The sequence below is a fragment of the Myotis myotis genome, unplaced genomic scaffold (assembly GCF_014108235.1).
Source record: "Myotis myotis isolate mMyoMyo1 unplaced genomic scaffold, mMyoMyo1.p scaffold_m19_p_12, whole genome shotgun sequence".
Taxonomy (NCBI): Eukaryota; Metazoa; Chordata; class Mammalia; order Chiroptera; family Vespertilionidae; genus Myotis; species Myotis myotis.
The window spans coordinates 55,503,913-55,530,993 of NW_023416316.1; the positions used below are offsets into that span (position 1 = coordinate 55,503,913).

General features: G+C 34.0%; 1 protein-coding gene, 1 long non-coding RNA gene and 1 pseudogene across 7 annotated transcripts in view; 1 reads left to right on the forward strand and 2 right to left on the reverse strand.

Annotated features, from left to right (window-relative positions):
* Positions 1-401: 401 nt before the first annotated feature.
* LOC118667552 lies at positions 402-5,888 on the reverse strand. The gene is made up of 2 exons (XR_004971318.1): positions 1,784-5,888; positions 402-1,078 (listed from the first exon to the last, which is right to left on the reverse strand). It is a non-coding gene; the product is annotated as an uncharacterized LOC118667552 (long non-coding RNA).
* Positions 5,889-8,601: 2,713 nt separating this feature from the next.
* LOC118666835 lies at positions 8,602-11,320 on the forward strand (annotated as a pseudogene).
* A 1,130-nt stretch (positions 11,321-12,450) lies between these two features.
* Positions 12,451-27,081, reverse strand: part of ZDHHC21 (zinc finger DHHC-type palmitoyltransferase 21) — a 52,478-nt gene continuing 37,847 nt past the window's right edge. For 5 of the 6 annotated variants that reach the window (XM_036331184.1, XM_036331182.1, XM_036331185.1 and 2 more), the window contains 3 exons: positions 24,473-24,589; positions 16,419-16,462; positions 12,451-15,875 (listed from right to left, as the gene is read on the reverse strand). In XM_036331184.1, the coding sequence (XP_036187077.1) occupies positions 15,743-15,875; positions 16,419-16,462; positions 24,473-24,589 (294 nt within the window). In that variant the 3' untranslated portion in view covers positions 12,451-15,742. The remainder of the gene's footprint in view (positions 15,876-16,418; positions 16,463-24,472; positions 24,590-27,081) is intronic. The other variant, XM_036331188.1, reaches the window with a different exon arrangement.

Sequence of the window (27,081 nt, forward strand, 5' to 3'; positions counted from 1 at the left end):
AGGTAAATGCTTCTGAAATTGTTACCAATAATTATTAGAATTAAACACATATTATGCCCAGCTGGTGTTGCTCAGTGGTTAAGCGTTGACCCATGAACCAGGAGGTCATGGGTCCATTTCCGGGCAAAGCACATGCCTGGGTTGTGGCTTGATCTCCAGTAGGGGGCATGCAGGAGGCAGCCAATCAATTGATGTTTCTATCTCTCTATCCCTCTCCCTTCCTCTCTCTAAAATCAATAAAAATAATTTAAAAAATTAAATACATATTACATAACTTCAAGAACATAGTGACATTATAAATCAGATGTGAGACAAAGTAAACTATATAAAAATGTGTTGGTTGATATTTTGTGCATCTAAATGTGTTGGTGATATTTGTACATCTAAAAAATTAAAGTTAGTCTCCCAGTATACCTTTATTACAAAAATAAAATTGTACAGAAACATACAAAACCATTGAAAGTGACTAAGTTTATAAAGATAAATTTCAAATGGACTCAGCAACAAGTACAAAAGAGTAAAATGATTGAAATTTTTTTGAAAAGTAAAGAAAAATACATAATCCTGATTTAGGAAAGGCCTTTTTAAACAAGATAAAACCCAGAAGTCTTAGTTCAAGGTCATTGAATTCTTCCATAAAACATAATGGTTGTGATGAATTTTATTTTCCATAGATGTCCTCAACAACATCTCCCTTGCAACATGCTTTTCTTGTGACATTTGTCTTTGACACTCTTCTCAAGATGTGGAGTCTCCATCCTCTTTCACGGAATCTGGGCTGGCTTGTGACTAAGCAGGCTGTGGTTTCTGAGACCAGTCATGGAAGGTGATACAAGTTCTGCCCGGTTCTCTTGGACCACTCTCTCTTGGAACACAGGCACACATACGGAAAGGCTCATGAAGGTGTTCCTTATGACAGCCCCAACTGAGGTCCCAGCTGACAGCCAGCATCAGACATGTGAGTAAATGAGGCTTTGGCTGGTGAGTCTCCAGTAACACTCACCCCGCTTCACAGTCTTCATGTATTTCTAGCTGAGAAAAACTATTGTGCCCTTTCTGAATCCCTGACACATAAAATCTGTGACCATTAAAGAAAAAGGTTAGTTGTTTTATATCACTAAGTTTGGGGTTATTTGTTACACAGCAAATAACATATGATGATTACCAGAACAATCACCATAAAGAAAAATAAGAAACAGCTAAAATTTAGTAATATATCCAGAAAATATAAAGTTAGTAACATTGAACAAAGAGAAGTAAATGGCCCAAACAACATAAACAAGGAATCTGGAGGGGGAAAAATGAACAGATGCTCATCTCTATTAGACTGGCACAAATTTAAAAAATTAATAGGATCAAGTGAGACTGTGTAAATTAAAGAATTCTGGAAGCCAGTTTGGTATTTTTCATCAAAATTTAAAATGTCTGCATCCTTTGACTTATCAATTTCACTTCTAGGAATACACCTACAAAATACTAGCAATTGGCTACAAAGATTTTTGTACAAGAGTGTTTACTACAGCATTGTTATCAATAGGGAAAAATAGTATTTGATGTTTATTATAGAGGCATGATTAAATAAATTAGAGGATACTGATGATACAATCTACAGAAAAGGTAAAAATAATGGGGTAGACTATTATGTCTTGATAGGGATGATCACCACAATATATTATTTTTAAAAATGCAAATCACAGAAGTTAGTTTCCCTAGAAAACCAAACAATCATGCATGTCACATTCAGAAGAGGAATAATAGAGACCAAGTTACCGCCAGTAGCTACCTTTGTGAAGGACAGTGGGAATGGGGATTTTTCACATTTTATTGTAGATGGTAAGTGCTCTAGAGGAAAGAAAGCAGGGAGTGCTAGAAGGTTTATATAAATTTTAAACATTGATCAAACTATTTTTCATGTTTACACACATAAAAATATAAATACATGTATGTGATGATACATTCCAAACTTAGAATTGTGTTAACCCCAGGGAGGGAAAAGGAGAAAATTCTACAAGGGTATGAATATCATGATCATTCAAATTACTGAAATTATTTCCAAAACCAAAGAAATGCACATGTATTATTTTCCATATTGTGGGTACTTTTCCATGTTGAGAATACCTGAAATGCTTTCAAACACTCAAGAACGTCAAGTCATAACAAGCGTAGACTACCCCAAAAAACTCTGAAATCAGTTACTTCTAGTTGCAATTTAAATGTGAACCTGTTCAATAGAATGAGGGTTATTTGGCTTACAGCTACACAGCTTACCGTACAATTTATACAATAAATTTCATTAACTTGATGTGATCACTTATTCATCAAGGATTACTCATCCATCGTTCAATATGAAACTATAAAACCTCCACACCCTATTAGATCCTTAATCATTAAGTTTTTGTCAAAAATCATCACAAGTTAGAGCTAGGGAACACTTTTAGTTATAATAATAAATTTCAGCATTAAGGATACATAACTAGACCATGCCACAGGTGAACTACTACTGGTGACACATGTGTATATGTACAGTAGCATCTGAACATTTGGGTATGTGTACTCAGTTTCCCATTTCCTGAACTATTCTGGCCTTTTTATGTGCAAAACACATTGCTATTTGGGTGTTTGGTCTTTAAGCAGAGGTGCTCTTTTGTTTGGAGAAGAGGGCTAATTTGAAAACCATGAGCAACCAGAAGACATACAAAGAATGTGCTGTGACGGATACAAATATTTTTTAAGCAAGCTTAGATGTATTTTTTTCAAACTAACACACATCCTCTATCCTTCCTCAGTCCTGTTTGCTCAGCTGGATGTCCACAGGGTCCAATTTTCCCTCCAATTGCCCTTGCACGCTAATATAATTGCTGCTCCTATGGGTAATTGGTCAGCCTCGAGCAGCGTTTGCATGCATTTGTTCTTCTACAGGATCTGGCGGCTTCTCAAATGATTTTGCAGTATTATAATATTATCCTGTATTTTTAGTTTTTGTCTGTTTCTAACAATGCTAAATAGATATTAATCTTTAAGGATGCTATATATTTTAAGTGCTTCAAAAGCAGGAATATACAAACGATGTCTTCAGTAATCCCCTTGGTGAATCAGTAAGTATGATTAGCTTTATTAAATCTTGATTTTTGAGTATATTTTTAATATTTTGTTTGTCAACATGGGCAGTACACAAAGCGTTTCACCTGCATTCCAAAGTACGCTTGTTTATTCTTGAGGAAAAGTACCGGTGCGACTGTGATTTGTGAGCTGAAGTAGCCATTTTTTTTCATGGAACCCCATTTAGTTGAAAGAATAATTGACCAACTATGGTTTTTCACATGTGGGTGTATGGCAAATATTTTCTAAAAAATGAGTGAATGTAACACTTGAAGGAAAACCATTGACAGAATGCGGTTACCAATAATAAAATTCAAACCTTCAAGTGACAATCAGAATTGTGAAAAATGTAACGTGTCATTACAAGCTTAACAGCTTTCCAGTACCTACTTTTCTGACAAGATCAGTGGCACTATTAATTTTTTAAATTTAACTTAACCGAATTTAATTTGTTATAGGATGAAATGTGGCAACACTTGGAAGATCTGCATTACTCCAATATATCCCAAATGACCAATGAATGATGTCACAAAATCATGTATGGGTTAAGAGAACTTTCCAAAGTGAACAAAAAAAGAGACCAATAGATTTTAATATAACAGAATATGGAAAAGTTTCTTCGTAATGTTTCTGGTCCAAAATTGTAACTAAACTTTAAGAAAGCATCACATGTTGAGTTCTTGTTTTGTATCACAGAAGTGCAAAGTCACTTGAACAAACTATGAAAATATCCCTCTTTTTTCTAACTACAGATGATCCCAATTTAAAATTTTACGATGGTGTGAAAACAGTGTACATTCAGTAGAAACCAGCCAGGCTACACTATGATGTTCAGAAGTTTATGTGTCTTAGATGCACTTTCATTCACAATATTTGCAACATACGATGGGTTTATTGGAACGCAACCCCGTTGTTAGGTCAAGAAACATCTGTACAGTCTTTACATGAGACTGGATTTCTCTGGAGAGTTCAACCACAATACCAATGCAACGGACTGAATGCAGAAGCAGTAGGCAAATCCAACTTTCTTTTATAAAGGCAGATATTAGAGATCTGCAAACAGTGTAAAATCATGGGTCTCTAAATAAAAATACATTGCTAACATGCAATGGGCTTGTTATTATGATCAAATAAATTAATAAGCATTTAAAATACTTCTCAGTTTTAATTTCTAGTACAGTCAATACTGATCAAGACAACCTACGTAAGGAAAACTCTTTGGGGCCCACAATAATGTCTATGAGTGTAAAGGAGTCCTGAGACCAAAAAGATTGAGAATCATAATTTATCATTATTAAGAGAGCACAATTATTGTAAATGCTGCTTAGAATCAGAGCAAAGGAAACTGGAAAAGGAACAAGATTAAAGTTCTATAATGCTTGAAAGTTTGTCAAAAATGCAACAATTTGCTTTTATTTACCAATGCAACAAATTTTACAGTTTTATATGCAACTCTACCAAGTCATTTAATGTACTAATCCAGAATATTTATCAACTTTACTTTTCTGGCAATAAAAATTCAAGAAAATCTTTTTAAAAAGTGAAGCCTCTATCAGCCTCAGTTTTTATTCCTTTACTGTTTCTAAGATAATACTGATTTGACCTTTCAGATAATATTTTTGACAATTTATACTAATATACACTCCTCTGTGACAACTCCCATGTACAAGTAAAGCAACTTTAAATTCAGACAGAAATTTGTCAATAAAAAGCTATCCAGAAACTCTTAGAATATAACTCCATTAGACCAAAGGCAAAGTAATTCAATATTCCTAGATCTAAAATAATACCTAGACATACACTAAAACTCTATGCTTTTTATTTTATGTAAATAACTCCTCAAAGAAAAAATATTTCCATACAAAAGTGTCTGGCTCAATATATGTTCAATTGTGTGACTAAATCTATCCATCTGGGTCGTCTCTGAGACGAATATGCCTAATTTGGAATATTGCATTTGTCAATTTCAACCATAGTACGTATACCTAGTTCTTCTTGAACACACAGTGAATTTTTGGTTACAGCAGAACAATATCCTAAGGCTACTAATTTTGAAGTCATCCAAATTGTATAAAACTGAAAAAATTATCTATTATACTGACGGTGCTATCGTCTAGAATTTGGTTTGATTTTAATAAATAAAGAAGTGGGGGAAAGACAGTCCTATGTTTTTAAAAAATATTTATTTAAAAATAAGATTTCTAAAAATACATTACATAATACCTTTTAAGAGAAGTAAAAATTCCACAATTTAAATTAAAAACAATCTTCAAAGAAAAATAGAACTATTACAAGAATAAAACTAAATCACTAACATAAATTAAACAACAACATTATCCTCAAGGTAGGTACATAGTTTGCTTTTCATTTTAAGAACCAGTGTAGACTCTTCATTTAAACAAGTATATCTCAGACACATGGCTTACACTTGTCCTTTTTTCCCCTCCCTCTTCTCAATCCAGTCTCTTACTTCTCAACTATTTTCCATATTTACCATTAGCATTACCTTCAGCACTGGAAATGGTAGTGAAGACTTTAAGTAATCTTAGGGGAGCAGACAAGGTAACAAAGACGATGTGGCATTAGCACTCAGATGTAAACATATGCACCCAACGAAATAACTGCCTGAATCACTTAAAAATGAGATCTTTACACAGTTAGAGAACGACAAGTATCACAGGATCTCACTCATATGTGGAATCTAAAGAACAAAAATAAACCGATGAACAAAATAGATCCAGAGACACAGAAGCATGAAACAGACTGTGGAATCTCAGAGGGAAGCCAGGGGTGGGTGGGAAGAGATTAACCAAAGAACTTGTATGATATATGCATAACCCATGGACCCTGACAATAGAGTGGTGAAGGCCTGGGCAGGGGGTGGGGATGGGCTAAAAGGGGTCATGGGGAAAAAAGAGGGACATCTGCAATGCTGTCAACAATAAAAATACAAAAACAAAAATGGGATCTTTATATGGCACTTGGAATATACCATTATTAAAATAAATGTCCTTTATTTTAGGGATATATAATATTAGACACAATTTGAGGTTGATACACAATTCTGGAAGTCTCAAAATATCACAGATTTTGCCTAATCATTAAACTTGTTAGTTAGATTTTTTTAAAAGGCTAATTCCAGGGACATAAAGCTCCTACAAGCACAATCACCTGTGCTCAGTCCGCCCAAAGCCTACCCTGTTCTCCCGCAGACCTGCAACTCACGTCTGAGCATCTCTGCTTTAATGTACCTATGCTACAGTAGAAATGTCTTTTTAATATTCATCTCTGGAAGACAGAGGATAGTTATGGTGAACTCTCTACTACCCAATCACTTGAATAAATAACTGCATTCAGCCACATTAATTTAAATAATGCATTAACAAGCTGAATAACTCAGTACTAATATTGTGGCAACAAAATCTAAGAAATATAGTGTTGACAGAGAGACATATTGTTGCTTCTTCCCATTTTGCTTTCAAATTTTGCTTCTACCGCTAATGACATGTATATCTGTATTCTTACATATCATTCAAATGATCCTAAGTCATGTTTCATGTAAGTTTCAGACCTGATTCTTTTTCCCATTCAGAATTCACTGCAAATCCATTGTATCTACATTCAATGAGAGAATATTTGTTGAGTGAAAATGATGCAAAACATTCTCAAATGTGACTGTCTACTTTTCCAATATATACATACTGTTATCTTCTTGCCAGAATCTTTAACAATTTCAGCCACAGTTTTAAGGTCCCCAATGAATATTTTGAAAGTTTTAGGAAACATAGAAAACCAGAATAGTATACATAGCAATATTACATTTGGACAATTATATGTACTTTTCTAAGGTGTTTTTATTTCTTCCGTTTTTTTTTTATAAAATGAATTACTGAGAAGAATTAAGTTTTTAAAATACTCTTATTCTTAATTTTTTATGTAAAGTGAATAACAGCATAGAGACCTTTTTTTGTAAAGTTCAATTTTCTATTACAGTTTTGCTTAAATCAAGTATATTTGCATTTCCTCTTTGGAAGTGTTTATATAATCAGGGTGTCCCCAAAAATGTATACACACTTAACAGCTGACAGCTCAATTGATTTTTCTTTCTTTTCAGATTTAACCAATTAGAATTAATCATTATTCAAAGTGTGTATACATTTTTGGGACACCCTGGCATATGTATATTTTTAAAGTGTTCTTTAATTCTAACCTTGTTTGCAAAATAGACAAATGACAGTATCACTCTTTAATGGCATTAAGGATTACACAGAGCAAGAAGCAGAGTTCTTCATTGGTAATCAGAAAGGGCCCTTACCTTTGCACTTTATCATTTTGCTTCAGCATTCATTAAAAGGGCTCGATAAGCTAGATAGTTCACTTATAGAAATAAAGGTAGACTTCTTATTATTTCTCATTTTTTCCTGCAGAAATAAAGCAAAACTAAAACAGCTTGTGAAAAGTGCTTTATCTTTTGCAACTTCAACCTATTAAACTTTTACAGTAGTCAACCTATATTAAAACACAAAATAAAAAACCATACTAATCTGCCTAACTAAAAAAAAGTTCAAATGAGAGACCTTTAAAACCAATTAAATTGAGGCAGCAGTGTGTAAAAACTAAGATGTTAATCAAAATTGTTCTTAGTAACATTAAACTTTACTTTATAAACACAAGGATGTGAGAAGGAAACTCTCAGTCAACCAAAAAGAAAATTAACTCTTTGGTACAGGAAATAAAAACGTCACTCAATGCTAAATGAGTAGCACCAGGATGTTTGAGTTGTTGAGGTTGTAAAACACTAACTTCAGGCACCAGCAGGTGAAAATGTCACCCAATGAACACTGGCAAGAACACAGAACTTGCAACATGAAGACAACCTTTCCCTGTAGTTAACAGTCTGTGCAAGTAAACCCTGTATTTCCTCAAACAAGCAAGCAAAGCCACAAATAGAAACATACCTTTTTTGTTGCCATTTTGCCCCCATCACTGTTAATATATAAAATATCAATACTAAAAAGATCAGAGTGTTGAACCACTGTGGCAAGCACTACATTACATGTTCCAGGCATTCACAATACTAATAGGTATGGAGACCTTCAAGGTATCAAGAACGCCAAATCGCCCAAATTTTAAAGTGAAAAATCATCCCTTATTATATAAATTCTTGATTTTTACTTTAGTGACAAAATTTACTATAATACTTAGTATCCTTTCTTTGCAGTAGGAGACAGTATCCTTTCTTTGCAGTAGGAGACTTGTGAAAAAGGTCCCAGTTTTTTTCAATGGAACTTCCGGGCAATCCATTCATGTCTTCTCAGCATTAAATAGCTGCACCTCTCACATTATTCTTAACACTTTATTGTTTAAAATAACTTCTCAAAGGCATCTGACCAGCTGAAGAGAATCAGCAAGATAAACTCCTTCAATAAGATAACTCAAACTAAATGCTCACATGCATTAACTCTTACAATACAATGGTTAACAGTGAGAGAGAAGGCTAACATGACGGTAGCAGGGGGAGCTTCTGATGCCACAGAACTCCATCCAGTCTACTCTGTTGCTGGGATGCTATTTTCCATGCTCCACCTGGCTTTCTCACCATCTTAATAAGTACCCCTATTTTCTTTCTCCAATTTTGGCTACTCACTACTCATTTGTACTCTGTGTCCTCTATGGTGGACTAGAGGAAAAGGACATACTAGTAAAAAAATATGGTAGTGGGAAAACACTGGTGATACCAAATGACTTAATAATTTTAAACACCATTGTTACTTCTGTTTCAAATTAGCACATTACAACATCTAAAGAACAGATGAAAATATAGTAAATTTTGTTGTTAAAAACTGCACAATGATAATGAAATGAGATGTCTGAGGAAACAGTCACTCTCTTGAAGTTAAACCATCATCATCCTAAAAGCAGCAGAGAATGTTAAATACTACATAGAATAATAACATCGGTTCAAAAACTTTAAGAAAGTTGGTTCTATTACTTTCTCACATTCTACTGCAGAATATTCTAAAATTTAGTTGAGAATGGCTAAATTCAGAGTATAATGAAATTTGTAAATTTGAAATTTATATATAAATTCAGAGGATGATTCTTAGAATAGAGGGCAACAAATATGAACATGAAATAACACATTAATTCATTTGTTAATTATAGGTTAGTAATATTAGTAAGTAGCTCCCTCCCTCCCCTCTCTCTCCTACCCTCTTTGTCCTCTCCTCTTCCCCCTTTTTGATAAGAGAAAATGCATTACCTTTTTTAGAAATAGTTATATCTAAGCTGGGAAAATCTGGTATTAATCTAAAGGGGGAAAACACTTTAAACAGTGTAATTTCAGGCACTAGCGACAGCAGTGGGGGAAAGAGATAGCTGGTTTAGAAAACCTCTGAAATGGTAGTACATTAGCTGTCATATGCTTCATCTGTTTAGAACTGGCCTACCTAGATTCTAAGCATTCCTATTGCTAAACTCCCATTAAGAGCATGAGAAGAAAAGAACACCACACCTCTTTGTAAAGGGGGAAGAACGTGATAAACCTTATTTACACATGTAGTTCCAGGATCGTAGAAGTGATGAAATGGTACTTTTACTAACAATGGTAATCATTTCCTGCACTCCTAGTATATACGAAACATTTTACATACACTATTTAATTTATACAATCCAACAGTGAATGTTATTTTTATTTTGTTAATGAAGACATTAACATTTAGAAAGATTATATGCAACATCTTAGCAATGTGTACTATCTTTCATGCAACTCTTGAACCTGCTCAGATTGGGGTCTTAAAGAGAAGGTATTATCCTGCATGCTGACACTCCTCAGTAGAAATTTGGATATAAGAAATGGAAGGGGTACGAAAAATACAATATTCTCTTGTAGAAGGGAATAGCTAACATCTCTTTTGATGTTAAATTTGGTAACTTGTTTAATGTCATCTGAGATATTCATGTTAATAGGTCTACTGTCCATTGTTCTTTTTAAAATCTTCAAGCTGTAAAAAAGGGCTCCTATAACATGGTGTCTGCTCAGCTCAAACACACCACCAGCCTTGACCAGCCCTGTGTCAACAACTGTTGGCCATGCATGAGGCAGCCAAACAAGGCTACGAAGACCTACGCCTGGCTGGTATTGCTCTGTGGTTGAGCATCAACCTATGAACCAGGAGGTCACGTTTGGATTCCCAGTTGGGGCACATACCCATGTTGCAAGCTCCATCCCCAGTAGGGGGTGTGCAGGAGGCAGCTGATCAATGATTTTCTCTCATCACTGATGTCTCTCTTGCTCTTCCTCTCCTTTCCCCTCTGAAATAAATATATATATATGTAATATATGTACATATATATATTTTAAAAAGATCTCATAGCTCTGCTGGCAATGTTGCCTGAGACAGTTTGGAGTCACACCATTAGGTGCTACTGCTGGGTATGATCTCTGTGATGTGCTGAACACCTAATCCTCAAAGACGGTCATGTGTCTGCTTTGGCGAATGATGGGACATTACTGCTGTTTGAGGCAGCAGGAGGGGGCAATCCTGACTGCATTTCTCTCCTGCCGGGGATATGGAGGAAGCAAACATGTACCTAACAGAGAAGGACATCTTCCTTTACACCGAGCTGCCTGTGAGGGACATTATCTTGCACTGAAATATCTTATCCCAATAACATCCAAGCATGCAATCTGGAAATGTGGGCTAACACCCATTCACTCAACAGCAGATGGGCAAAAGCAGAGTGCCTAGAACTGCTCATTGGGAGTGGTTTTGTCATCAATAACCTGCTTGCTGACCACATTTCCAAGAGCTATGACAACGAGAGGAGTACTGCGCTGGATTTTGCTGTTCCTAATACTGATATCCATTGCACAGAAGTCCTGAATACAGTGCCTGCCATTCAGCATGCCCTAAACGATGAGGTGATGCTGAGGCTGCTGCTGAATGGTGGCTGTTGAGTGGAGCTGCGCTTTGAGTGCATGTGTGGGGACATATTTGGGAATCGTTTATGTGGTCAGAGATAGAAGAAGGAGTACTGCCAGGATGGACATCTTGTGTAATATAGGATAACCTGTCCGTTATTAGATGACATGAATTATATGCTTCTGTGTGCTAAGCTGCAGTCTGCACTGGAAGTACAGAGAGAATGGCCAAAAATCCAGCCAATACTAGGTAAACACATGTTTTGCCTAAAGTTTTTTAATGAAAAATGTCTATAGGGGAAATTTTTTAATGCCATCTTTGATACCTTTTCAGTGCTACTTTATTTTCAGAATTATGTTTTTGAAAATCATCCTTAATATTTCCTCTGATTTAAGATACTAATTTCTTGCTTTTCTTGATACTTTCCAACTCTTTAATTATATAAGGGGTAATATTATAACTACATTAACATCCTAATTAGAACGCCTTTTTTTAAGTTGACATCTATAATATCATAAGTATGTAAACTGTAATTTCCTTATGGGCAGGGATGTTTTGTATATTTTTATATTCTCAAGGCTTAGAATAATTTCTAGAAGTGGTAAAAACAATAAATACTGAGTAAATAAAAAAAACTAACCAGTAGAACATACTAAATGTACATGATTATTAACCTCATTTGCCAATATTTGTATTTTTTAAAGCAACAGAATTGGGTAAAAAAATCCAATCCCTGTATCTATTAGTAAATTATTTAATGATTGTTAAGTATAAACTTCACCAAATAAATTCTAGGTAGATCTATGTATATTAGAAGTCATGTAAAAAACTTATTGAATGAAGCAGCTAAAGTATAGTAAACTTGAGCTAGGTGATCTACTTCTCCATGAAGCATAAAGGAAGCCATTGGAGACTAGAGAAAAATATAGAGAGAGACTAGCAGCTTTGTTAATATTAATGCCATTGTAAACCAGGGCTGGACACATTGAGATTTTATAGCAATTCATGTGAGAACACTCAAACTGCCCCATGACCTAACACATAAAAGACTGTGTGGCCATAATCTAAATTACTTCACACTTCCTGGCTAGAAGTGTTGTCCTAACTTAAGTCTTCATAGTTAGCTTTCAGAATTAATAAGCCCTTTTGGTTGAAACATATCTTCAACTAATTGCTTGTACAGAAGTGTCTTGAAAAAGCCTGATGAAGTATAGTTATAATTAGCTACCATACTTAGAGAAAAATACCTCTAAACATTAGCAAAAATTTACTGATGTTCATTCTCACAGAAGTTTTAACTTCATCATTTTACTGAATGTTATGTAGCTTATGTTCTCTACCACTATTATTATTAAAAGTAAACTTTGTTTTCTTCTGTTAAAGAGATTAATACATAAACTAGAAATTTAAATATAGCTATCTCATGTTAACCACAAATATTTTTAATACAACTCTTAAGCAAAATAGTATTTTTTTTCATGATGGAACAAATAACTTAGTATTTTTAAACTGTAAGTCTTGGTTACAAAGTACCAAAAGCACTTTAACTGAATGCCTACTGTTTGGGGAATAAGAACTCAATCAATTTCTGCTTACAATCTTCAGCCCATAAAGATTTTTTGTTTAAGGAAAAGAACAACAACAAATATAATTGTTCAAGAGGTGTAATATATAATATCTACGTAAAATTCATCTCCAGAAGTCCAATTAAGGACTTTGCTTAGTAAAATATCCTTTCAAATACATATTGCTTCAAATGTAATGTTTATAAGGAACTATTTCATCCAATAACTCTGAGTAGGAACGTTTAAAAAGAATAAAAAAATTACTAATCTCATTATTTTAGTGTAACAGAATCATCAAAAAAAAAATCATTCCAAAACTGAGATTAAAAACACTAAATGTATTTTTTAGATACTCAGTAAAACACATTAGATACTTGCTTACCACTGTAACAATAGATTTCTGTGTTTCCTAATAAATTGGTAATTTTAAAGTAATGACTTTTCTAATTCTAAAGACTTAATTTGCCAAAATAAGGTTTAAAATAAAAATTCATGAAATGTTTACATTTGTTTATCCTAATCTGATATAAACTTGTAAATGACAGCAAATATATATATGAACATACACAAATGAAGCAAACTAGTCATCATTTTGTATGAACTATATCATCATAAACAGGAACACATTAATTTTCATAAAATATAACAGCCTTGCACATACACTCCCCTAAGCTTGTACCTCTGACAGGTTTAGAATTTGGCCATACAATTTACTTGTGGGCCAGTAAGTCTCTAGAGCCAGTATAATTACACCAATTAGCCAAAAGAGGGCGCAGAGAGAGCACTAGAGTTCAGGCACTCCCTAGGAAACTACCCGCTGGTTTTTCTCAAGTTGTCTAACAAGGACTAAACCCACAGTTAGGCGTGCTAATTTGAGAATACTGAAAATTAAACCACATGTATATATAGATATACATTAATATAGAATCTTATATAAATATATTGATACGTAGCATTTCTATCATTCAAACAAAATAAATATCTGCCTTGCCTAGTGTGTTAGTTTGTAAACCAGTACCAGGGGAATCAGGTACAGGGGGATCGGATCAGCGAGGGTATAAAGAGGAAAGAGAATGTGCCCTAGAAATGGTAATCTAAGAAAAACAAAACCCTCTTAGAGTGGGAAAGGGACTACCTCTGGTTCTCATCACTGAGGCAGCAGTTGGCTCTGAATACCTCCCAGGTACCTTTCAAGGTAACTAGTACTATATGAAGTGTAACTGTGCCTTTAAGGGATATAACGCTCTTTAAGGGATCTTCACTTGACACTTCACTGTTTTCTCAAGGTCCAGTTATAGGCAGAGCAATCAATTGATATCTATCTGTATCATCTATATATTACTTCCTTAAAACAGTTCCCCCATCAGGCCAAATTTGGTCAATATGTTAGTTTGCACAAACCCCAACCCATTTCCATTACATGAACATACTGATTTTGTGGTTCATTAAGTTCTACAAATAAATTTCTCATATTAAATTTACTATGCATTTTATCAGCACCAATACATATTTTCATCTGCCACTTCTATACTTTTAAATAATAAAGCATTATAATCAGAACATGTAAGACATGGCACTTATATTTCTGAGAACAGCTAATTCTATTATTTTGAAGATAGTTTCTGAAAGAATTAACCACAATACAGTTAACTGGCTGATATGGCAACTTTCTGTTTCATGATTTCTCAGGTATGATTCCCTACTATCAAAGCTAAGTAAAAGGAAACTACTGATATGGGTTCCAAGAACAGTAGACCCCTTCAATCTTCTCTAAGATTCAAGAGAAAGACTGTGAGTACATAAATTTTCAAAAAAGATATATGGATTTTGCAGTATTCTAATGGAAAAAATGTTAAAGCTGAATTTTTTTTCTAAGTATGCTAAAGTTCTTTTTATACAAATGTTCTATGCTTTCTAAGAGACCATCACTGTTAGCAATTTAAATTTGTGTAAGGCTAATGATAAATGTAGATCATTATATTTTCTTATTTTAAGGCTATTTCCTAACATTAGCTACAAAAAAAGGTCTCTCAATCCAAATTATAGTTGGCCCATTAAAATTTAAATTCAATTTGGCTGATTGATTGTAGGTACACAAAAGTTATTTACTTTTACTAGCAATTTCCTGTAGTTTTGTTTCAGGAATAGTTGGCCAATATTTATTATATATAAATCTTCATTGTGTAATTTTAGATCTACTAGTAGGTAAATAAAAGCAAAAAGTATATATATTTTTCAAAAGCACAATATTCCTCTTTATACTGTACATTATATATTTTCTAGTTATATTAGCATTTTAAAAACACACATTCTGGTATAACTGCACTAAAAAAGATATCTGTGGAATTATTGCAAATTCTCTATCCATTTGCTCACCAAAATCTTAGGGTACAATAGGAATACATGCCCACTTAGTCAAAGTTTTCTCCTCAAAACAAATATATTAACAACAACCAATACTTAAAACAGTACAGGGAAAAGAAACAGAAAAATTAACATGGAAAAACATTTAATCTTTCCTTTAACATAAGGTAGATAGTTGGTGCTTTATTTTAGTGGTATTTTGTTTTTGGTGAAGAGAAACCATTAGAAAGCTACTAAGAAAACACTGCCTTTTTTTTGTTGTTCAATCCTGTGCTGCATTTAAAAAAAATCTTGCAGCATATATAAAAGTATTAACATATTTTAAACTGTACTTGAAAAAGAAATTTCACATATAAGGTGTAAAACCTTTTGTAAAAGCTGAAGAATTAAATTCAGATTTGATTAGTACTGCTCAAGAGTGAAAATTTTAAATAAACATCTGAAAATTCCCATAAATTAAAATCTGTAATATTGTCAGTGCTAAAAGAAATTATGTACAATTATTTCATCCCAATCACTGCCTTTTGAGTTTAATAACAAAAGCACTTTAAGAAATCCCCGTGGAAAGCTAATTTGAAAGTAAACATGCTTTGAAACTTAAATATAGATCTTGTGTTACTCCCACAACAGGATCAAGATCACTATTAAAATGAAGCCTGGGGCACATTATGATGCCTAAGATTGGTGGGTGGATTTTAATTGACTTGAAGACTGTCATCGTTCTATTATCAGAAAACCTGTAACGCATTTCCAGCATGGAGGACCCATCTGTGCCCACCATCCATCTGTTTAGACGTGATTGGCAAAGTGGTAGGGAACTCGCAGTGGTTGCCTCTGCCTGAAAGGAATAAACCACAGGATCTTCCAACGAGTGCCAAAAACTTCTGAGAAGGTCTGCTGCCATGGCTTTCGGGGCCTCGATCTACAGAAGACAGCATTATTAGTGAAAGACAGCACTCCCATGGTGCACTTCAGTCAGCTAAAACAATACAGGTTGGCTGGGGATCCATTACAGGACTCTGATGAATTGTGTTCCAGCATCACAAATACAGCTTTTCTTTCATTATGGCATGCAGCTGAGTTTTAACTCTGGAGAGCAGATATTGTATCTGTGTCGTCAATCAACCTACGGCAACTTTTGAAGCGGAGGAGAATCTCAGGATTAACAGAATGTGTGTCAACATCACAGTAGCAGATCTCTTTTGATGTACTTTCAGGACAAATAATTTAACTTACTTTAGTGAGACAAGTAACAAGAATGATAGTACTTATTTTGTATGAAAACTAGCATAGCTATAAGACCCCAGATGTAAGACTGGGTTATGCCTGCCTAGCTCAGGCCTTAGACAAGGCTCTAAGAAAAAACCATCATTCTATTATCTTTCCACTACATGCATACATTGTTTCAAATGTGGCCAGTTGTTTCCATTTTTAATAACTCTATAGACTTCACTTTTATACTTACATTTCTTCACAACAGTTTGACATCTTTTCAATAGATGTTGTATCCTATTAAAAATTAAGAAAAATACTCAGAACAAAGTTATTAAGGCTTTATTCTATATTAATTTTTAATGTTTTAAAATCATATCCAGAGAATATTCTGAAGATTTAAACAGCTTATATATGAGTAATACGATTTCTAAATTATCTACAGACATTGCTGAAATTCCTTGGGGAAAAAAACAGAATAAAAATTACATTGTACTCCCACTCCACAAATATTACTCAATTACAAAACCTCACAAAAACTGTAGGAGTCTCGCTTCATTATGTAATATTTTAATTATACTTCCTTCCTTCACAATTCTTTTAAAAGTCCAGTATCTACTTTTAATTCAACTGCCAGTGAATATGCATTAAAAAATAAATACCAAAAATGACAAATAAAGGCCCTAATGCACAGAGAGCCAAAGAGTGCTGCTGGGCTTGGACTTCTGAGAAGACACAGACTCAACAAGGCCCCTGCACCTGCCACACCACAACCCCCAGTGCTCTGAAGGTGAAGTGAGCTCATCAGAGTCCTTTGGTGAAAAAACAATTTCCTTTTTCAACAGAAAAATCAGCCTCTTCATAATAATACAATTTCTTATTATATATTTTATATAAGGCTCTAACGAATATATAAGAAAAACGAGTCAACAAACAAAAGGTAGTTTCTATATATGCTGGTTCAACTCATGTTAACAGAAGATCTATCATTAGACTGAGAAACTGATTATCTAAATAATAATCAAAATAAAGTACATAATCTTAGTTTAGATATTTACATTTTAAATGTGCTTTAAGGTAGTATAAAAGAAAATAACTTCTTTTAAATATACCAGAAAGTTACAGAAGTTATTCTCCTCTTCTCCTCTACTAGCTTGCTCACATACGGTAGGTGGTCTGTACTGTTATTAAGCAGTACTATTCAGGCAAATAGTTATGGTTTCAACTGCAATCCCAAGAAGTTTTTTGGTTGTAAAACTTTCCTCCAATTAAACTAATAAAAAGCACCTTCAATTTAAAAGACTCTTTATAGAAGTTACAGAAATAGCTATAATATTAATTTCTTACACATGAACAGTAGAATGACTAGAGTTAGCCCAAATACAGAAAAATTAATCTTTTTTTAAGATGTCTAAGTAACCAATAACAGAATTTTATTTCCAGATTACCTAGGAATTTGGGACAAGACTGAAGATTAGCTACATACTAGTACTCTCTATTAATTGGTTTTCCTATTATGCTTTGAAATTCATGATATCCAATGACAATTCTACCTATAATGAACCTTTCATGGTTCTGTTGCATAATTTCCTCAAAATAATGTTTTACTTTGTGAAAACACAGTCTGCAAATACATGACAGCATTGATTAGGGACTTTAAGGAAAACTGAGCCTCTGGTTTCATATCTGCATAGAAAGTGACAATAATTTTAATGGTGTCTTAGAACTGAGGGTGACAGGTTGTTCTAAAACAATAAGATAGTTGTGCATAAATACAAAAAGATAAGACAGAAGTCAAGTGCTATTAGTTAAGGTATATATAAATGGACTAAAATTGCAGTTGTGGATAATACTTAAAAAATGGAAACTATTTCAAGATAAAAAAGCAATTACAATGTCAGCCTAATATTACAGGAAATTTTTACTGTGTAGAAATTTACAACCCAATTACAACCTTGAGGAATTTATTTGTGGCTATAAAAGCATCAACTTTGCCTGGCCTATGTGGCTCAGAGGTTGAGTGTCGACCTATGAACCAGGAGGTCACGGTTGGATTCCCAGTCAGGGCACATGCCCAGGATGCGAGCTCAATCCCCAATGGGGGGGCGTGGAGGAGGCAGCCAATCTGATTCTCTTTCATCACTGATGTTTCTCTCTCTCTCTTCCTCTCTCTTCCTCCAAAAATATATTAAGGGAAAAAAAAGAATCAATGTTAAAGACTTTGGATTTAGACTTCATATGGGAAAAGCTTTTCTTTTCAAGTGCTTCTGACACCTTTCTAGAATCTGGTTCAAGAAAATAGTAGACTATTGCCTATTAAGTCATCATAAACAGATGGTTATTCTATCAGAGGATGGGACATTTATCATGACTTTATGAACATAATTTGTGAGGGTAGACATAAAGGCTATTTTTTCCTCTAGAAATAGCAAATGCTTACCTCTCTGAAACTCAGCTATCCTGACTCATGTTATAAGAAAAAAGTACAATTATGCTATCATAGTCATAAGCACAACAGAAACAGCAAACTAGAAAAAGGAAGAAGTTACTATTCACTGGAACATGGAAAACCGTAAGCTATTTTCAAGTGCCAAATTAGATCTGAAATACTTTTTTCTGCTTATAATGCACAGAAATATGGAATACTATAGGGAAACACACACAAAGACTAATTAAAATAGGTTTTGGTGCACATAACTAATTCCATTCAATATAAAAGATTCAATGCCTTTGGTGGCCATCAGAAAATGACAAATAAGATAACTGCTATCTTTAAGGAGGAGTATAAATATAAATTATTAGTTATATGTAAAATTCAGCTATCCAGAAAAATTCATTCTTCAAGGAATAATATGAAATAAGTTTTTATTTTATGCTCTCTACAATCAGAATATCTTATTTCCAGAGAAATATTTATGTTTTGATTATGGTCTAATGATCAAATAGCTAAGACTTTCTTTAGCCTGCATAACTAAGAGCTATATGAGAATGCTTTCCTATTTTTAGAAACTGAAAGTTTATTTTCTAAAAAAAAAAAAAAAGAATAAACTAGAAATAGCAAGACTTACAGAAATGTAGGTCTTACTTAAATCAATCAGTACTTTATAATTTTCCAGATGGCTGACCTTACCCTAAGAAATTATCTTTCAGACTCAACCTAAGAAAATATGATTATTAAAAAAAGGTGTCCTAACTAATAAGATTATATCTAAAGTGTGTGTGTGTGGGGGGGGCGGGGGGTCCTAGCAGAAAATAAGAGGGAGGTATTCATTGCCTACTAGAAAAGTTGGAGGGAGAGGGGCAAAGAGGAAGAATTTATCACCAGAAGTTTCCTGGTTGACAGACCTGAGTATCTATCTCTTGAAATAGATACTTTGATGATACAATCCATCCAACTAACTTAACCTGCTTTGAGTTCATTCTCACCAACACTTTGCCATATATGTTGTCACAGGGAAGAAGAATGTAAAGAGTCCTTTGACACACCTGACAATCTCCTTTATATCTATAACTATCACTTTTAAGTCTGGAAGCAAGAATCACTGCTTCTCGGCCTCATTACTCTGGAAACATTTTTGATTAGTAATAATTGCATCTTGGATAAACCTCATTAGCTATGCTACTGCCACTGTGCAAAGCTTACGAACATGTTCAAAATGGAGTTTCTAGACCTGCCAAACTGAAGACTTGAAATAAGTAAGAACATTCTATCTGAAAGCCTCCCTGAAGACAATTCAATCTTACCTCAGTCATCGCCTGCACTCTTTGCTGTTATTATGCTTCTAACACTGTTATACATACCTGATTCTGTGGATTTAAATTGAACTAATGAACTATTCAAAAAAGTTTTTCAGAACTAGAGATTGTATACCTGTTTTATTTATTACTAACTTCTACTAATTCTAAGGTAAACCTATGCTTGGCTTTCTAGCACCTCTGATCCACATACGGATAGCAAAAAGCTCATTTAACTTTGCATCTTCCATAGCATCTACTAGTATGTATTGTTCCAAGTGAGTACTGAATATATGTTTGCAGCACTAAACAAACTGAACATGGACAGAAATAGCATGATTCCTTAATTTTAATTTATATCAGCAGTGCAAAGAGAAAGCATTTCCTGATACTATTAGCTCTTTCCCCTCCTCTGAAGCCAGAACTCATGCTATTCCTCATTTGAAATAAATGGCTCTTTAAGCATCCATCTCCAACAGAGGGCCAGCTATATAGTTTATTAGAAATCTGAAATTCACATAAGGATTTAATCTATCACGGAACTAAAGTGAGAGGACAGGAGATCTTACATGTATATAGTCACTGAAAATCTCTTTCCAAAATAATTTCAATACTTCTTTTCGGGCTATATAAAGCCTTAGGGAAGTTACTACAAGTCTGTATCTCAATTTTTGAATAATAATACTTACCTCATAGGTCTTTTACAGTGACTAAAGGAGTTAATATACATTAGAGCCCTTAATAACTCCTCAATAAATGGTGGTCATCATTCTTATCTCATATTGCCTACTAAACACTTTCTGAAAAGGCTTGAAAATACACTATCTCAATTATATCAGGATGCAATTTTTAAAAATTGTTTAAATAAAAGCGTGGTTTTTATCATAAAAGTTAAAATGACCAGGACTGTGGGTGACTATGCTAATAAAATCCAACGTCCACAACCTAGTTGAAAACCAAGTACTAAGTACATAAGCCAAGATTCATTTACTCATTAATCCATCTACCAAAAATTTACTAAGAAACTATTATGACACAGTCCTTAGCATCAGGAGCTTACAGGCTAGTGAAATCAGTCAAGTTTACAAGAAATAATTATACAGAAACACAGAGGATTCCAGAGAGGATGATTACACACACTAATATATTGTATAAATAAGCCTTACACTAAGCACTGGAAACAGCTGAAAAATTATGTTTGTGATCAACACATAAGGTTTACTACTCTTACATTTTTAATACAAAATTCTACTTTCAGCAGGATTTTTGGTTATCAATAGAAGATGAGCAAATGTGCTCCTTTGGCTGGGACATGGAGAGTAACTAACCTAATGACGGAATATGACAGAGAGAAGGCCTACAAGTTACTATAAATGAGTCACTGTTTTCGCCAATCCTATAATGTTTTAAAGTCAGATTAAAATCCGATGTGTGGAAAATTGCAAGTAAAAGAAAAACTCGTAAGTGTTTAGCCTCCTAACCAAATAAAAACACATCTATTTAATCACTCAAGCAATTAGTAATGCTTTAAGAAAATTAAAATGCACTATTCCCCTACACTATTACACAAATAGATTTAAATTGTTTTCCATATTTGCAATGCTGGTTTGGAGTTGAGTAAACCAAACATAATTTGTACAGAGATTGTACTGAATGCTGCTAATTCACCACACTGACTCAGTGGGATACTTGGCAAAATTTAACTATAAGGATTAATAATCTCAGAACTACATTTCTGGGTATATATTAAAAGGCAGGTAAACCCACTAACTGTCTGCTAATGAGAATGTTATATAACAGATAATCTATTTAAACTAATTTAACATGGTGAACATAAGATACTTTTCATTGCATAATATAACCAAGTTAAAATTAAGTTACCCCTGCACTGTAATTCTTTCTGTATTTATTTAGGTAACCATGAGCCAGTACTGGGGCGGGGTAGGGGAAAGACATTTTCCCCTTTTAACTGGAAAAGCTTTGCTTTAAGCTACCTTTAGCAATTCAAGCAGAGTCCAACAATAGTACCTGTGAGACAAAAGCAAAAACTCAATTTTTTCTTTGAGAATTTAAAGCCTTTTACAAAACTGCAAGTAAATACATCTTCCCCACCCTACCCCAAACCTCACCACAACTAAGAAAAACACTAAGCCCTAGAGACCCCACCAAAAGCTTAATCTATTACATAAACTCCACGGTGCCCAGAAAACAAAAATGCCTGTATACAACATTCAGAGAAACTGTCAGAGCACTGTCACACGTACAATAGCTCACTGTCAGAAGCTCGCCAGAAGCGCTGGGCCAGCTGTTACTGCACTTCTTGATTAACTCTCTCCAAGCCCAGTGACTGGAAACATGACTGACACCATCACCCAGCACCATTCGTATTGGTGGTTGTCAGATGGACACTATTCTTGGCTGTGTGTGAACTATTGCTCAATAAGAAATTCTGACATCAATTACACTAATAACTACCATCACTACCCATTTCATTCAGAAACAGAAAAAAAAAAGACTAAACAGTCTAAGGAAAAATTAGAATAATCTGTGTTCCCTAAATAAAGAACGCTTTAAAGTTGATTGCTTTGAAAACACTTTAACTTCAATATTAATTTTAGTAAAAATATACAAGCACATATATTTAAATCCTGTTTAAAATTAAATCTAAAAATAATCAAAGATAATCCTTTAAAATTGGGCTTAAGATCAGTCTAGTCCACAGAAACATCTGGTTGTGTTGACTTTTAACCTTGGAAATTGATTAGAAATCCACTATTTTTAAATTTAAGTAATTTCTAATTATTTTATCTTATTCACTAAAATTTTTTTAAAATGCCAGTAAACGAATAACAAACAAACAAGAAAACCCGTTAATTTAATTATAAGCAAATCTTGGTTAAAAGCATTTTAAAATTAATAGGGTGTTAATTTTCACGTATGAACTACAGACTGGAAATTGAGTCCATTAAATCTGAAGTCCATTAAATCGAGGTCTGCAAAATCGAGGGATTACTGTAATTGTGAATTACTTTATGATTGAATTACTACACTATAAGCACTTTATAATGAATCACCAACGTTTGTTGGTGTATTTTTTATTATAGTCAAAACCTCATTATGGTTATGACTTTCATTTCCTTTATGACTAATGATGTAGAGCATCTTTATATGTATTTATTGTCCATTTGTATATATTCTTTGAAGAAATTCCCATGTAGATCCTTATCCCATGTTTTAATTAGAATGTCTTTTTATGATTGAGTTATAAGAGTTCTTTATATACTCTATATACAAGTCTCTTATCAGATACATGATTTGCAAATATTTCCCCCATTCTGTGAGCTGTTTTCTCACACACACCCCCATTTTCTTAATAGTGTCCTTTGAATCACAAAAGTTTTGAGTAAGTCCAATTTATCAATTTTTTTCTTTGGTCATTTGCACTTTTGGTGTCATATTTAAGATAGTACTGCCTAACCCAAGACTTGCTCCTATGTTTTCTTCTATGAGTTTCATAATTTTTATAATTTCAGATCTTACATTTAGGTATATGGTCCATTTTGAGTTCATATACTAGTATGTCCATGGCGTGAGGTAAGGGTCTAATTTTACTCCTTTGCATGTGGATAGCTAGTTGTCCCAGCAGCATTTCTTTGAAAAGACTTTATCTTCCCCCATTAAACAGTCTTGGCACCCTTACTGCAAATAATTGTCCATAAGGATACGTGTATACTTTGGATCCTCGATTCCATTTCATTTATCAATATGTCTATCCTTATGCCGGTACCATACTTTCTTGAATACTATTGCTTTATAGTAAATTCTGATGTGTTTTTTTCTTACTATAAATTTCTTTCATTGAATACATTCTGATAATCACTTAAGTTTTCATATATAATACATATATTATATATAGTATAATAATGAAGATCTTTTTAAAATTACGTTTATTTACATATAATTAAATAGTCTCTACAGGATGTGTAGAGAAAGGACTGTGCATTTTAAATTTTCAGACACTGACAATTTGTCCTTCAAAAAGGATATACCAATTTATACCCCAACCAATATAGGAGAAAGTGTTTACCCTACCTCTTCTGCAATGCCATGTATTGTCAAACTTTTAAGTTCTTATCAATATTTCTCACACTTTTTGATCTTTTCTGTTGTGCTAAATCCCATTTAGCTAATATGTACATGCAAAAATAAGATTTAATTACTAATAAAATGTTTCTATCATTAACTCCATTTCCACAAAGTAGTGTTCTTTGTAATATAGAAAACAATAATTGCACACTGACCCTGATCAACAGGGGAGAGATTACTTATGGAGTCTATAGCTATATAAAAATAGTTTATGCTAAATTTTAAAGGCAGGATGAAAAATTGTATGTATACTCTGTACACTGATTATAACTACTTTAAAATTACACAGGCTTCTGAAAATGGGGATAAATGACTCTGGGTAATTTTCTCCTCTAATTTCTAAACTCTCTGTAACATTTTAGAATTAAGTTCATACTTAGGGAATATGTTCATAAATACAATATTTTACATTAAAAATATACTTACTGTGATGATGCCAATTAGTTGAGTATAAAAGAGTCCAGTTATTCCAACTAACATAGTAATGCCCATAAAGGCAGCTAGTCTCATTATGGCCAATTCATGTCTAACAATAAAGAGGTCCTATAAGAAGAAAAAGGAAGTCTTAAAAACAATTCAAAAGTTACTTATGTAGTTGCAATAATAATCAAGAATTGAGCCGTAACATTTCCCCCTTATTATCTATGTATCTATTATCCTCACTCGAGGCTGTTTTTATTGATTTCATAGAGACAGGCAGGTAGAGAGAAAAACCTTAATGTGAGAGAAATATGGATCAGTTGCCTCCCATATGCAACCTGACTGGGATCGAACCAACAACCCAGTTGTGCCCCAACAGGGAATTGAACCCACAACATTCTGGTTTATAGGATGATGCTTCAAGCAACTAAGCCACCTGGCCAGGGCTCTCCTTATTATCTTAAAAGAAATACTCCTCCCTTTGGAGATGATTTCATTTAATCAATATATATTTTTAAATTTCAAAGCAGCAAGGTTAAAAATAGGATTTTACTATTCTATTGTGCCAAAAAGCCTCAACCCAAAGGTTGCTAATCAGCCATGCTTGTTTATTATTTATAGCAAAAAACCTCCAAAATACAAAACAGATGGTATAGAATCACTGGTTCCACAAAAGTAAATTTTACTATTGCACTGCAAAAACCCTTAAGATCAAATGACCAAGTAACTGAGATTATGTAACTTAGTCAAAATGGGGGGGAAGCAAATTATAGGATCATATGGATAGTTCTCTTCAGCCTCACTTCATTCATTCAACCATCTACTCACCTAACCAGCATTGCAAACACTCTGCTATATAGAAAAAATGATAAAAATATAGTCCGTGCCCTCAAGAAATATGCAGTTTATTCAGAGAGACAGCCCAACTTTGCAGAACACAATATGATCTATAATAATAAAAGCATAATGTGCTAGTTAGACTGGACGTCCTTCCAGAGGACCTTCCGGACGAAGCCAGGGCTGTAAGGGAAGCCGGTGCCAGCAGCCGGGGGAAGGAAGCCCTACTCTTGCACGAATTTCGTACATCGGGCCTCTAGTATACTATAAGAGGGATGCATGCACAGAGGACTACAGAAACGTAGAGAAATGCCTAGACAGGAAGGGAAATGGAAATGCTGTGAAAGAAAGTTGATTTTCTGGTTCAGGGCATCAACGTAAAGGTCTTAAAAGTTACAAAAAAAACAAACAAACAACTGGTAGGAAAACGAGGAGTAGCATTTCACGTGCCCTCACTGTTACCAACCAAATATGCCAGAGGAGTGAGAGAGAATGAAAGAATAAGACTTCTCCCAGAAACCTGTTATTGCTAAACTTTGATATAAAATGGCTACAGAGGATAAAAGCAAGAAATGAATGGGAAGGATCCCCCAAACATAACCAACCACACACTGTTTAATATTGGTTCAGGTTATGGTTTAAAGGTATTCTGGTAGCAATAATGAAAGCCAGGAGGCCATTGAACATAACGCACTTGCTTGAAACCAAAGAACTGATGTTTTCCTGTGATCACCCACCACACTCCAGCAGAACTCTGATTCTACTCCCAAATTACCCAATTCATTAGCCTGGAAAAACTCAAAATACACTTAACGTGGTGTGTAGCATTATGTTAGGCAGTCATTTTAAAGGCTCAGTAAAAAGAGTCTACGCAGAATCCTTACAAGCAGGTAAAGAGAACAAGATGGGGCAACAAACGATTTCTTTAAAATTACATCTAACAAGTTCTGCTATTTGTAAACACGAATATGTTCCAACATGATTAAGCAATAATTTGAGCATAGCAAGCATTTTGTCTTTGCTTATGCATGATTTTACCTGTAGAAACCCTAGATGAGTGATGGCGAACCTATGACACGCGTGTCAGAGGTGACACGCGAACTCATTTTTTTGGTTGATTTTTCTTTGTTAAATGGCATTTAAATATTTAAAATAAATATCAAAAATATAAGTCTTTGTTTTAGTATGGTTGCAAATATCAAAAAATTTCTATATGTGACACGGCATCAGAGTTAAGTTAGGGTTTTTCAAAATGCTGACACGCCGAGCTCAAAAGGTTCATCACTGCCATCACTGCCCTAGATGAATGCAAAAAACTGCAGCCAGCTAACCCAAGCCATACAGGAACACACAAAACACACACATACCTCCAGTCACTTACCAGCTACCTCAGTTTATCATGAGCCACACTCATCTACATGTTATTACAACATACCCTCTTCCCGTCACTTCACAACAACTCACACACTGCAACCTTTCCAATGCCCACTTCTCCAAGAAAACTTCGGTGTCTTTTAAGGTAAAGTGCCATGTTCATTATAATATTTATGTATTTCATAAGTATTTAACATGTATAAAACTATGCTGCTGTTTCTATTAGGTTCCTATGCTTTTAAGTGTCACTGACGTTTTTGAGTGTTGTGCCTCCAATTTCCCATAAGCCTGTGGTTTTCACTGCATGATTTACACAGTGGAGTGGATTTTAGGAATACAAAAACTGTGTTATAATAGAGCTTACTGTAATAAAAACACAATGTATGCCCAAATAAAATGCATCC